At 33.7% G+C, this 13,654-nt stretch overlaps 1 protein-coding gene across 1 annotated transcript; it reads left to right on the forward strand.

The window, feature by feature from the left end:
- The first annotated feature begins 1,541 nt into the window (after nucleotides 1–1,541).
- On the forward strand, nucleotides 1,542–7,364 carry LOC145562272 (uncharacterized). Its single transcript, XM_081622494.1, has 8 exons — nucleotides 1,542–1,930; nucleotides 3,578–3,702; nucleotides 3,796–3,833; nucleotides 4,344–4,454; nucleotides 4,538–4,617; nucleotides 4,971–5,007; nucleotides 6,840–6,881; nucleotides 6,977–7,364. Exons 1-8 carry the CDS (start codon nucleotides 1,667–1,669, stop codon nucleotides 7,060–7,062), a joined length of 783 nt encoding a protein of 260 aa, XP_081478620.1. The 5' UTR covers nucleotides 1,542–1,666; the 3' UTR covers nucleotides 7,063–7,364.
- Nucleotides 7,365–13,654: the final 6,290 nt, after the last annotated feature.

A 13,654-nucleotide genomic window follows, 5' to 3' on the forward strand; every position in this document is an offset into this window, starting at 1 on the left:
CCTTCCGGCGCATTTTGTCCTCACTCATGCGCACCCTAGGAAGACTACTCCCAGCCAAGCACGCTTAACTATGGAGTGTCTTAGTATATAGGCTCCCTAAAAGGAAGATGCATCTTGTTGATATGAGTAGTATATCAAACTTCTTTAAAGCAATCATGAGGGCTATTACAAGGAGATTCTGAAATTGTGGAGTTTTCTACACAGTATTTAAATGAAATACAGTCCTATTAAGGTTATGATCTTTTCACCTTATTTCTACTAAACTAAAATCGTCTTTACTAAACTAAAATTAGATTTAATGAATTGAACTTAATCTGTTTTTCAGCTGGATCCGGCCTCAACTCGGCCTGAAACTGCCGATGATTGAGCAAGAGAACCCGGATCAGCAACAGAGCATCTGTTGAAGCATCAGCGGGCAATTCATCACATTTTCTTCAATCACTTTTTTGTGATGTGAACCCCCTCGAGGGCAGGCCGTAATAAACTAAATTGAAATTATTTTAACCGAACTGAAATTATTTTGCTAAATTTTATTCATAAGGTGAAAAGAATTAGCAAAATGAGTACTTTAAATGTTTTATTTTTGACATATTTTCCCAAAATATTGGTACTTATAGCTTCAACAAATTATTAGGTTTAAGCTGCCGATAAATAAGGATTACTCCTTTTTTTTTTTAAAAAAAAAAAATGCATCACTTGAGATTTTACACTATTCATTTGTTACCTTTTACTTAATTTTTTTAACTACTATACAATTTACAAACATGATAAGGTAATATATTGTTGTGTTTATTAAAATGTCTACTTTCATAAGATAGTTTATTTATAATTTTTATTAATATATAATTTAATATATTGATGGTCAAAGTTGTGCCTCGACAAATGTGAAACTCAAGTGACACACTAAAAAAATTACAAGTATTCAGTTCTAAAAAAAAAAAAAGTATTATTGTAGTAGTTATAAGAAAAGAAGGTGTTAAAAATTTAATTTTTTGTTCTTTTAAAAAAATAAAAATAGTTCTTCATTTATTAATATTTAATAATTCTTCACTCTCACTAAGGGTCTGTTTTGCCGAGTTGAACTGAGTTGAATTGAACTAAACTGAACTGAAATAAACTGATTAGAGCTGAAATGAATTGTTTAGGAGAGAAGGAAATTAGGAACTGAACTGAATTGAACTGATTGGAGCTGAAATGAATTGAACTAAACTGAAATTAAGCTGAAGAGAACAGACTCTAAAACCCTACTTTCACTACTTCGTATTTTTTTTCTCCTACTACTAAAGAATACTAATTACAGAGTACAATTTATTTTAAAGAGAATATTTCTTTGTGCGAGCTCATACAACACATTCTTTTTACCTAATAAAGTCGACCCGTTAACGGCTTAACGTTAAGTCGCTAGTGGGGGGCTAAGTCGCTAGTGGGGGGTCTGGACCCGAACCATAACAACAAGCTTCGATCTTACACCAACCACACGAACCACACTTCACTTCCCACAGTTCAACAAGTGGACAGCAACCGTAAACCACAACTTCGCCACCAAAACACAAAAACGAACAACAATTCTGAAAAAAACTTGCACTTCTACTCAACAACCTTGTTTTTCTGCCATATACTTTTGTTTTGCTTCAAAATTTCTTCACCACATTAGAAACTCGATCAAATGTCGTCTGCAACTGCGAATCCATCGCTCTCTTCTCCTGCAATTTCTCACTCCTCTTTCCCTTCCTATCACTCTCTTTCTCGCCGCCAATTTTCTCTCTCCTTTACACCATCGTTTTCATCGAAGAATTTCAGTGGAGGTCTCAAATTGGTCTCACTTTGTTGTCAATCTCCTAATATTGGTACTTCTTCAACTGTTTCTGCCATGTCGAATTCTTCGCCTTCGTCCGCCATTGATTTTCTTACATTGTGTCATCGCCTGAAGGTTTTTTTTTATTTATTTTTATTTTTTATTTTACTGCATTGGTTTTATGTCTTCTAATTCATGTTTTAATTTTAATTTTTAAAATTAAGTGTTGTAGATTATACTTACGGCCTGTTTGGTGGGTGGGAATGAATTTAATTGTAATTTCGCAACGAGTTTAGTGTCACAGTGAACATAACTATTTATTACGGCCTACCAAATGAGCTATTAAGGATGATGAAATGGGGAATTAGAAGTTATTGGTGTGGACAAGAGTTGATAGAATGTTACTGCGAATTACAAGTATAATTTATGTTTGTGTTGGTGTGTGTAATGTTGGGGCTTGGAGGACTATAATGTTGGTGTTGACTGTTGAGTATATTGATTTCAAGGACTAATTTAATTTGACATTTGGAAGAGAATTCTGTAATGCTTCATCCCAATGTGTGTGAATTCGATTTTTCGAGGCTTGGGCTGAAGTTGCTGTGGGTTTTTAGATGTGTTCCATGCTCATCAAATGGGTTACTTTTGAAGAATTTTGATCATATGTGTGTTTTATTGTGTTGGGTAGTGGACTAGTCGATAAGAGTTTGCCCATGTGCTTTTCATCTTTAAAAAATACTTCTTGTTTGTGAATTTTGGCTTAGAGGTTCGACAAAAATAAGATTAATCGAAAAAAACATGCCTTGACTATCAATCTTCTTTGTAAATTTGCAGAGGTTCTCTATTCGTGTCAGTACATCTGTATAAATGGGGACATGGGGGGAGGGGATTGGGTTAGGATTTAGAGGTTGTTGCTTCATAAGCGAAAGCTGAGGCTTTGCAGACATTGTGGTTACAATGACTTATGCTTGCAAAGCTGGTTTCAGAGATGTGCTGGTTGAGACTCAAGAGTGATTGCTTAGAGCTAATAGATATGACTATAATGAAGGTGTCAGACTGTCTGAAAGATCATTTGTGCATATTGCTGTCCAATATGTTTTAGCTTTAGTTGGAAGTTTCAATTATTGTAAGGTTGTTCATGTATTTATGGTGGGGAATTGGATGGTACATCATCTTGCAAAACTTGCCTCCACTTATAGATAGGCAAGAGTTTGGTTGGGGCCGTAGTGGAATACCCCTCGATTCTATGTCTTCTGTAATTCTGTGTTGCTGGACCAAATTTCAATTAAGGGAAATGAAGCTGAGATTTGTCTTGTGAAAGAAGAAGGGAAAAAAATAATAATAATAATAAAAAAAAATAAAAAAAATTATGGGGGTATGAGATGCTAAAATCCTAAAATCACCCAGCTTTACCCTCTTAAGATTTTATTTTTTGCCTTACCTCCTTTCATCACTTCCATCTTTCTCTAGGGTCTACTTTTCAGTTTTCATCTTATGCTTAACTCTTGCTTTAAGATTTACTACAGTGCCAAACTCACCATTTTACTTAATGTTCTCTGCTTCTCTCAACTCTAATCAAGATTTAGGTTACATTTTTTTTTTGTAATGACATGCATGACTAATGTGTTATTACTTTGGTTCTGTATGATGTATTCATGTTAGTAGACCAGCTTGATGTATAATAACTTTGTAATTTGAGAACTTTGTAACTGGACCAGATGGAGTATATCTTGTTTTTCATTCAACCGTTCTGTTATATATCTGCCTGTGAACTTATCTTGCCAGACCACAAAAAGGAAGGGATGGATTAATCATCGGATAAAGGGCCCTGAATCCATTGCTGATCATATGTATCGAATGGCATTGATGGGTTTGATTGCTGGGGACATTCCGGGTGTGAACAGGGAGAGGTTGGATGTTAACCAATTATGCTTGTTTGGGACAAATTGGTATTTCCCTTGCTGATGAGCTATATTATCTTCTTTTGACAATGCTTTGCACAGATGTATCAAGATGGCAGTAGTTCATGATATTGCTGAAGGTATACTCTTTTTATTTTTGTACAATATCTTATATTCTCATTTTATTTTAAGTTGTTGATATTCTTTGTGACAAGAATCAGCTTGCCTAAATTGTTTATTTCTTCACTGCATTAGGACTCTTTGGCTTTTGTATAAACCAAAATAGTGTAATTATCACATATTTATCTGTTACAAATTAAATATCAATTTATTGAAGTCTCTAGAATTTGAATACTTAGGAGTAGTATCTACTTAATCCTTGTGGTGCCTTCTTAGGAGAAAGATGGTTTTTTAGTTTTTTGCTAATATGCAGCATTGAAAGATTAATGTCAGGTTCATATTTGTTTATGCACCACTACTCCTATGTTATCCTATTATCTTGTTTGTGCTAGAACTTCAGATCACTGTTGATTATGAGTGAACATCGTTTGTATCATCAAATTATCGCACTGTGTTGAGTTCTATTTTCCCTAGATTGCTGATTTCTGACTCTTATCATTATCCTCTTGATGACCTTGGAATACTACTAGCTATTGTTGGAGATATAACACCCTCTGATGGCATACCAAAAGAAGAAAAGAGCAGAATGGAGCAGGCAGCATTGAATGAAATGTGTGAAGTTCTTGGTGGTGGGATGAGAGGTTGGCAATAGCTGCCTTCTTTAATATTTTGCATACCTTTTTTGTTAGTATGGAATCTTGCTCATATTTTCTTGTGATTGCAGCTGACGAGATCAAAGAACTCTGGACTGAGTATGAAAATAATTCTTCTTTGGAAGCTAATCTGGTGAAGGATTTTGATAAAGTATGTTACTTTTAGCATATTCAATTTTTTACACGTTATAACTTGAATGACACATATTCAACGTGATATGGATGCCTTTTAATGCCTTTGTGTTGTATGTATTATATATGCCTTTGCAATTTTACCATTTTATGTGGACATTCTTGTTAACTTAGCTTTCACAGGGTTTTGAAAGACACATTACACACATACAATAGCCCAGTAAAAAAAATTTGTTGCTGGCATAATTTTTCGAGTTATAATAATAATGTACTGTATTTGCTTTTTATTAAATCAGAATTCTGGAACTCCATTAACCTAGTTTTCAACTTATTGGTCTACCAATTTTCTAATAAGTAATTACTTCTATCCAGGTTGAAATGATTCTTCAGGCGTTAGAGTATGAAACTGGTAAGGCTTATACTTAAATGCTGCATACTAAAAACTTGCTATTTTGACAATTAATTTCATGTATTAACTCTGTCACCAATTTTTATCTTCTACTACTCATTGTTAAATGCTCATTTTTACTTGGTTCGGTGGTGGCTAACTGAGTAACTAGCTACTGGCCTGGCTCCTCTATTCTGGACAATGGCTCATACACTACTTATTTAGTTCATAGTGTGTTATCACAATTGGCGTTCAGGTTGTAATTAAGCATTACTTTTTAAATTTTTAATAATTCTGGTGTTAAGGTTTTAACCTTCAGGTGTTTTTCTAAACCTCTTCTGCATTTCGACCATAGCTTCGTCTTGTGCTCTCCTGGGTTTCGTTTGAAATTACATCGACAGACATTCACACCTTTACTCATTTGCAAAAAGCTTTCAAGAGAGGCTATGCTGTTATTTGTTGATATTTATGATCATGGATATCCTTCCCCTCACTGAAATTTGTCTCTTTCTTCCCTTGAACATTATAGTATCTTTTTTGGAATTAATATGTAACATGTCCAAGTTCTAAGTAAAAAAAAAGTTTATTTGACATCACTCTTTCACAAATGAAAGTTAAGAGACAAGTAATAAATGACACCTCCTTATACCTTGCATGTAACAAGGGGTTTATTTGATGATTTCAATGGTACAATGGGAATCAATTAGAGACTTATTGAATGCGTGTTGGGAAGGTGAAGATGTTGGTTGATTGGGGGAGTTGATCAGAGGAAGAAAAAGATGGGAGGGAAGGAAGGAATCATTACTCTAGACAGAGAAAGAGGATTAGTCTTCTGTGGAATGCTTATTACCCTCTCTTAATGTATTCCGGACATAATAAATAATCTCTTGTTATAAATTTCTTGGTAGATTTTACTCCCTAGTTGACTCCCATCTTCTCTAGTGTGGCCTTCAATTAATTGAATTTAAGATAGAATCGACTTTATTTTTGACAAAAAGAACAGGTGTTATTGATGTTTGTTGCACCCCCTTCCCCCTTCCAATTGATGCCAGTCATATATCTTTAGTTCTGAACCAACATGTTCATACTGGCTCACATCTCTTAAACCTTTAATAATGTTTTTCAGTCGTGTCGTTGCTGCTAGCAGGCATCACTTGTAGTGCCCTGGGCGTATTTACTGATGATTTTGGTTTCTCTTGGCATCCCTCTTGGGCTATTGGCAATTATGAATAATAAAATACTACGGAGTATTTGATTTTATTTCAACCCATGTGACCATGCCCAGTCTTTCCTATGTGAGATTAATCACTACTAAGAAATGCTTTTGGATTAGATATTGTGGGATTTATGTGTCAGCATTCTATCATGTTTCTGCTTCCTCTCCTGTCATTGAATCAAGCATCCTTGACAGCATGTGCTGCCTGCCTGCAGTGAATAATATGAAATGTTTGGTTGTATAGCGATGCATCTTGACACACTAAGCTGTAGGATTGGTGCTTGACCTACTTGTGGCTGCTAAATTACTTGGGCTGTAGCTGCTGCTGAGGTTATGGTGCTGCATTGATCTTTTAAGAGACCTGTACATTAATGTAATTAAATTTGCTTGCTAATTTAGACAATCGCAAGCATTTCATGATAGTGTCAATGTTTGCACATGGGAACACATTTAAATTGACCAATGCAGTAAGGGTTTGTATAACCCAGGGGCCAGGGTTTAGATGGTTACTTGCATTGTGGGTTAATATCATGTTTTCGTACCTGTTTGATTTTTAGCACAAATATGGAGATTTGAATTTGGCTGCATTGACATTAAAGTTTGAGGTCTGATGTTTGCTTTCTTATTTATTTGACAGAGCATGGGATGGTTCTTGATGAGTTCTTCTTGTCAACAGCTGGTGAGCTCGGCTTTCTGTCATGATGTTGTACTCTTAACCTTTTGCTCCATAACCTCATATAGCTAATATCCAATGTTACTTTATACAATTTTCAGGAAAGTTTCAGACTGAATTAGGAAAAAGCTGGGCTGCTGAGGTTATATCTAGAAGGAAATCCACCTTGGCTAGTAAAGGAAAATAAGCAGCAAACTAACCATAGTCTTGATCTTTACTGAAGGAGCTGATGGCTACTCAAAACTGGAGTAGCTTCATCGTGATTGATCAGTTCAGCAAATTGATGGTTTTCCACCGTTGCTCGTAATTTTGTATGGTGATTACATATAAGCAGGCATTTGTGGTACTCTGTTATGCAGATTGAGGCGTATAGGGTTTTAGCTCGTATAAGTTCACCCAGATTCTATAGTTTTTACTCCTAAGATCAGAAAATGTTTCCCGTGTTTCATGCTCGCTTAATGATTAGCATAATAAATCGACCTTTTTGCACCATGATTAACAATGCTGATCGGGGCCAATTTTTGCTGATTTATTGTCTTATATTGAAGTGTATAAAGTCTGTCTTCTTTAACTCCCTGCCAGTCTTCCACAGTTGAACCACCGAAAGTAACTTTTTTTTCAGAGCTAATATAAGGAAACATAAGTGAAATTCTTAAGCTCTACCCCGATTGATGTGTGATTTTTTTTCGTGCATTCTCAAATTAATTCAATGTCAAGTGAAATGCTTATATATAACCCTTAGGATTGTACTGCATATAATAGATGCATAATATCTGTGAAGTGCAACTCATGAGCATCTTGCAGCCTTTCACTAACTTCTCCCTTTCAGGCTCAGCAAATAGGCCTATCAATTGCCCAGAATATCTTACTATATCAATTGAAATTTTATCGAAATACATCTATAAAAATGAAGAAAGGGTGATTAGTGGTCCACATATTTACTACGGGGCACTTAAACTGCATGCTTAACTGAACATTAACAAGAAATACAAGAGGGCCCAGGATATGAAACAAAGAATGGGCTTTGTAAATTGTAACTAAGGAGGTTATTAATTAATCAACCCATAACACTATTAACACTACGGAGTCCATGTTACTAATGTTAACCACTAGGTCCTTATTATTTTTTTTATTTTTTTTGTACCAATTGGTTGTTGGTACATACAGTGATGATTGGGGCTGCACTTGATAGGGAGAAAGTGTTCGATCCTTGCAACAACAATTGGGAGGGGATTGAAACCTAACCATCTAGAATTGAGCCTCGAATCCGAATTAACCTAAAGGATGAATCACCAAAAAAAAAAATTATTTTATTTATTTATTTATCGATAGAACTTTATAAAGAGAAAGGACATCTTGGTTGATAAATTTGACTTTTTCCAAAATGTCCTCAATCTTTTATTTTCTTTTAAAAAACTACCATCTTTTTTTTTAAAAAAAAAAAAAAAAAAAAAAAAAAAAAAAAAAAAAAGAAAAAAAGAAAAACCATCTTTTTAAAAAGACCACCATCCTTATTTTCTTTATTTCTTTTCTTTTTGAGGGTACTCATATTCTACTGTTAGCCTCCATGACTTCATCAATCTTTTAACCCACTAATTTATTTATTTATTTATTAGAGTAAGGTAAAAAAAAGAGAATCGAGTCGTTTTTTATATTGCACCCGTAATGTATGTGTGTCTCCTAGCTTGTTTATTTAGCTAGAAAACGTATAGAAGATACTACCTATTAAGGCTACCCATTTAATCATAAAATGAAAAGGGTTATTAATCCATATACAAAATGTTGGCTTGGCACATCACCATTGAGTTGGAAAAAAATTTCATTCCCGCGGTCCTGCCCATGCATGCAAATAACCCTTTTTTTTTTTTTTTGAGAAAAATGCATGCAAATAACTTGGATATGAAGTATTAGAATTAAATATTTGACTAACATTTTTTGTTTTGTAAGTCACTTCAAATAATATGGCTTTATTTAGACCGAAATAAAAATGAAGTTTATGTTACTCAAAATTAAATGAAAACGACTTTCTTTATTTCATTCATTTAAATAGAGAACTAGAATAGAATTGATTTATTAGATGAAAACATATTCAAACAATTTCGTGAGTCAGTAACTCGCATACTGAAATACACATTGTGATGAGCTTATTATATGCCTTAATCAATGTTCCAATTTATGTGATTATCCAAAGAATTCAAGTTGCACCTATTACATAAAACTTTGAATAGCAACAAGGCCAATAACGTGATAATTGACATTATTCTTTTTAAAAGTTTTTATATTTAGACGTTAATTGTCTCACAAAAATAAAGTTAAAACTTAAAGTAAATTAAAACTAAAAGAACTTATAGAGATAAAGAGAGTACAATACTCGAATTGCAATTGAGCTTTCGTTTTTTTTGGAAAGAAGCTTCTGTTAATTTAATCATCACAAGAAACACAATATAATCCTCATGCAAGCAAGTACTACACATACAGTTATTTAAGTCGTGGACAAAACACATGCAAGTAATGCAAGATCCTCTCTCTCTACTTCCAAGGAGTTCACGTTGACTTGAAAAGTCTTACCTCAACCCCAACTAACGTTACATCTTAGAATAATACTACTAGTTGAAAGAATCAAATAATAATTTATTACTCCGTACAAATTATAAATTTAGGTGTGAAACATTGACTCTAATTAGCTTTAAAGATGCCTGAAAAACAGGTTTTGTACGACTTTGTTAGTTGCTAGAATACAATATATAATGTAAAGATTGATCGAATATTAATAATGCTTGTAATCAAGGTTGTAAGCTTTCGAGGTCATTTATACATACATGTCTGAGTAACTCGATCCGAGTTAATGTATAATTACCTGAAAGATGTACTAGATGGCACTAAAATAGATGTAATGCGTGCAAGTCACCCAACAAGAATGTCATACATGTATTGCAATTGGGGCTTGTGCACGTCATTCATCGACGTGTGCAAGCCAAGCCATTATATATGGTAGACTGATTGTATCATCGTAAGAGCTACTTTTATGTTAGAAACTTCGTTCCTTTGTTTCTACTAAAAGTTATTTCATTTTACTTTATACATAAATGTATATGGAAAAATTAATATTTATTTAATTCTTAGCTTTTTCGATGTCAACTTTATGTGACATTTTATTTTATGTATTTGAAGAGTTTAATGCATGCTTTGATACTATAGAGGAAGTTGTACAAAAGTGAAACATACACATTATTTTTTTGAAAAGAATGATAGGCACATCGGTGGACACGGGCGTGCATGAACATTATTTTTAAAATTTGCACAAGTAAGGTGAGACAACCCACTCACTTTTAAATAACTAACAAAATATATATACTTGTCATGATTATATATATATATATATATATATATATATATATATATATATATATATATATATATATATATATATATATATATACGCACGCAATTCTCCTTATCAAGTACAACCTTAATCAAGTGCATCCTCAATAATAGTAATGATTATAAAGTATATATATATCGCTCCTGTATGATAGGAATATATGATTATAAAAATGTACTTCATATGTAATAATACTAACGTAAAGAATATGTTTGAGTGTTTAAATTAAGTGTTCAACTCTCATTTAGTTTAATTTCATTCAAATGGTGTATTAAATTTTGACTTTCTAAGGCGGTAAATTATACTTTAATTATGGAGGGATCTCGATATTCAAGTGTAAGCAGTTTCGAGGGTATTTTGAAAATACGAGGATCAAAAGTAACGAGCATGGCTTTGGACATGATAAAATTGTTCACGGCTCTAATAACCTCTTAAGATGTCAATATACACAATGATGGAATAGGCTTTACTAGGGTAGGGGGCCAAAACTAAGCAAGTGACTGCTCAAGATTGCCGCAACTTCAGGAGTATCATAGAAATTAGAATAAACAAATAGTACTTGTCATTGTTGAGCGTAAACGCAAAGCATTTTGTGTAGCACTATGGTTTGATGAGTAGGAGGAGCATGCGTCGTTTACATGGCCTAGCTGTATCAAAATTGGTGCATCAAATTTGGGCCAAAACTATATATTATAATTTTTATACTTCTATAACGATGCACCAAAAAATGACATAATAAGGTGCGTAACCATTTGCTGAATATGATGTGTATAATATAGTAGTTCCTCCGTCTTCAAAACTTCGACCCTTTTAGCCTAATTTTAGTCCCAAAGTGATCGATCCATTTACATTAAAACACCCACCAATTTACAACAATATTTGTGCAAAATTAGCTTCCCTACATAAAATTTTGTTTTTTCATGTATTTTTAATACTTTCTCTCTCTACTTTTTTACAAACTCCACATAAATTTATCTTTCTAATATATTTTTATTTAAATTTCTTAATAACTGTGAAATCAACCCAAAAAAATTGAAATTTTAGAGAAAGAGAGAGTATAAAATAATAGCTTTATAGTCAACATATCTTATGATTGGGGTTCGTGGGTTTGTGTAATCAAAGTTGAAATTGGTAGAATTGTATGATTTTATTAATATGAAAATGTGAAAGATACTAACATGTGTTAGCCTGAGATCTTGCTACATTAGTGTGGGACAAAGATGTGTAGGTCCATTTTCTTGGTAGTGCTACTTAGAATGTGTCATCAACTCATTTGAGTATGTTTAGACTTTAGTATCTTCCACCGACATTGATCTTTAAGTGTGCGCCTCTTACATTTTTCTACGCTTTGGGTACTATACTATGGTCTCTTTTGTTGATTAATAAGTATTTTGGTGACTCTTGCTTAAAGATGGGCATAGGTTGTGCCTGCTTGAATACATGCTATGGCAGTAGCGGATCTTGGATCAAAAAGTTAGGGGGTCAAGGTTTGATCTCTCAATCTTTTCACAAAAATAATAATACTTAACCACTATGCCACAATATTTTAAATTTTAATTATTAAATTTTTAAATTACCATAAAAAAATGTAACCATTTTCGAACTAACCATCCATTTAATTTTTTATTTTAAATTATCACCCTTTAAATTAAATAAATGCTCAGATTACACCCATTTTAAAAATCCGTTAGATTTTCCGTCTGTAGGCCCCACCTAACTACCCTACTATTTTTTTTTTAATCTCTCGATTTAATCATCTCACTGATATATTTCACTCAACTATCATCATTTCCTTCATTGAATTCAACACACCAATTTAATTTCATTTCTAAACCCCTAAAATTTACAACTTCAGACAAAAAACCAACATATCACCACCATTACACTGCCACCCTTCTCATTCATTTTCTCTCTCCTCCCCTCACTATTAAAAGTTGAAGATGGCGGCTCTAGCAAAGAGAAGGTGGTTGAGACGGTGGGGAAGATCATTCTCCGATGAAATTCCACTGTTTTCGAGGAAGCGCGTGATAAGATGGTTTTCTCCAACGACCGCCGTGAAGTTGACCATTACCTCCGTGCTGTTGATGAGATCCAACATTCACTTCATTCGCTCGCAATTTCAACTCTGTGCTGCTTCCTTCATTGATTTAATCCATTACAACAAATCAACACACTAACAACTCTGCAACACCGAACCTCTCAACCCAGCCAATACCCACCTCCGACCCCACTTCATCTGCAGCTGCAAACAGCCGCGCAACAACTCATATCCCCCTCTCCAACCGTAACAGCAACCCACAAAAAGGAGCTAGTTGCAACAGCTAAGCGCCGGCAAGAGTGAATCGCAGTCACTGCAACTTTTAATTTCAGCCCCAATTCGATTTGAATTCAAAGCCCCCATTTCAACCCCAATTTGATTTGATCCATGAACCCTAATTCCCAAATCTACCCATTTACCCCAATTATAGTGAAATTTGGTAGCATTTGGTGAAGGAAATGTGAATTGAAGTTAGAAGAGCGTCTTTTAAGAGAAAAATCGGGGAAAATCAGTCAAAAGGGTCAAAATAAGCGTTAGGTGGGGCCCACAGATGGAAAAATGTAATACCTCGTATTTTTATACGTATTTTAATTAAAATAAGTATTTTGAGAAGTATTTAATTAAATTGAATTGATTTTATTTAAAGTATTTTAATTATTTATTTTAAATAAGTTTGGAAATAATTATAAAAGGAAAGTTTATTTAATTTAATTAAGTTGGGGTTTAATTTAAGGAAAGTTTTAATTTAGTAAAGTTTTATTAGGGATGGGATTAGGAAAATTAAAAGAGGAAAGTTAGGGAAAAAGGGGTTGTAGAGAAGGGGTATAAATATCCCACTTATGAGGCAAATCAACTTTGCCCAGAGTGAAGAAAACCCAAGGTAAACTTCTCTCTCCTTTCTTCTTATTTTCTTTCTTTTTATTTCTCCTTTTTTTCCTTCCCCTTTTCTTTTTTTTTTCGGCTGCCCCCTTCACCACCACTGCCGACCACCGGCAGCAGGCAGCCACCGGCGCTGGCAGCCGGTGTGGTGGCTGCTGCTGCTTTCTCTTTCCCCCTTTTTTTCGAACATATAAAAAAAATCTTTATCTTTAATGTTGAAAACTAATCTATGCTTAAATCTAATTGTTAATTATGAGTTTTGGGATTTGATTTTGATGTTGATTATAAGTATTATGTTGGCCCCAATTTTTAAAACCCTAGGTTCTTGATTTGTAAATTATTGAAGGGTTATGATATATAATGGTTAAGACCTTTGATTAAAGTGTTTTAAGGCTTAATTACAGCAAGTTTTAATTAAAATATAGTGCTGGAATTTTTAGTAGAACATTTAAAATCAAGTTTCTTTAAGCAATTTTAATT

The sequence above is a fragment of the Chenopodium album genome, chromosome 10, assembly GCF_948465745.1.
Source record: "Chenopodium album chromosome 10, dcCheAlbu1.1, whole genome shotgun sequence".
Classification (NCBI taxonomy): domain Eukaryota; kingdom Viridiplantae; phylum Streptophyta; class Magnoliopsida; order Caryophyllales; family Amaranthaceae; genus Chenopodium; species Chenopodium album.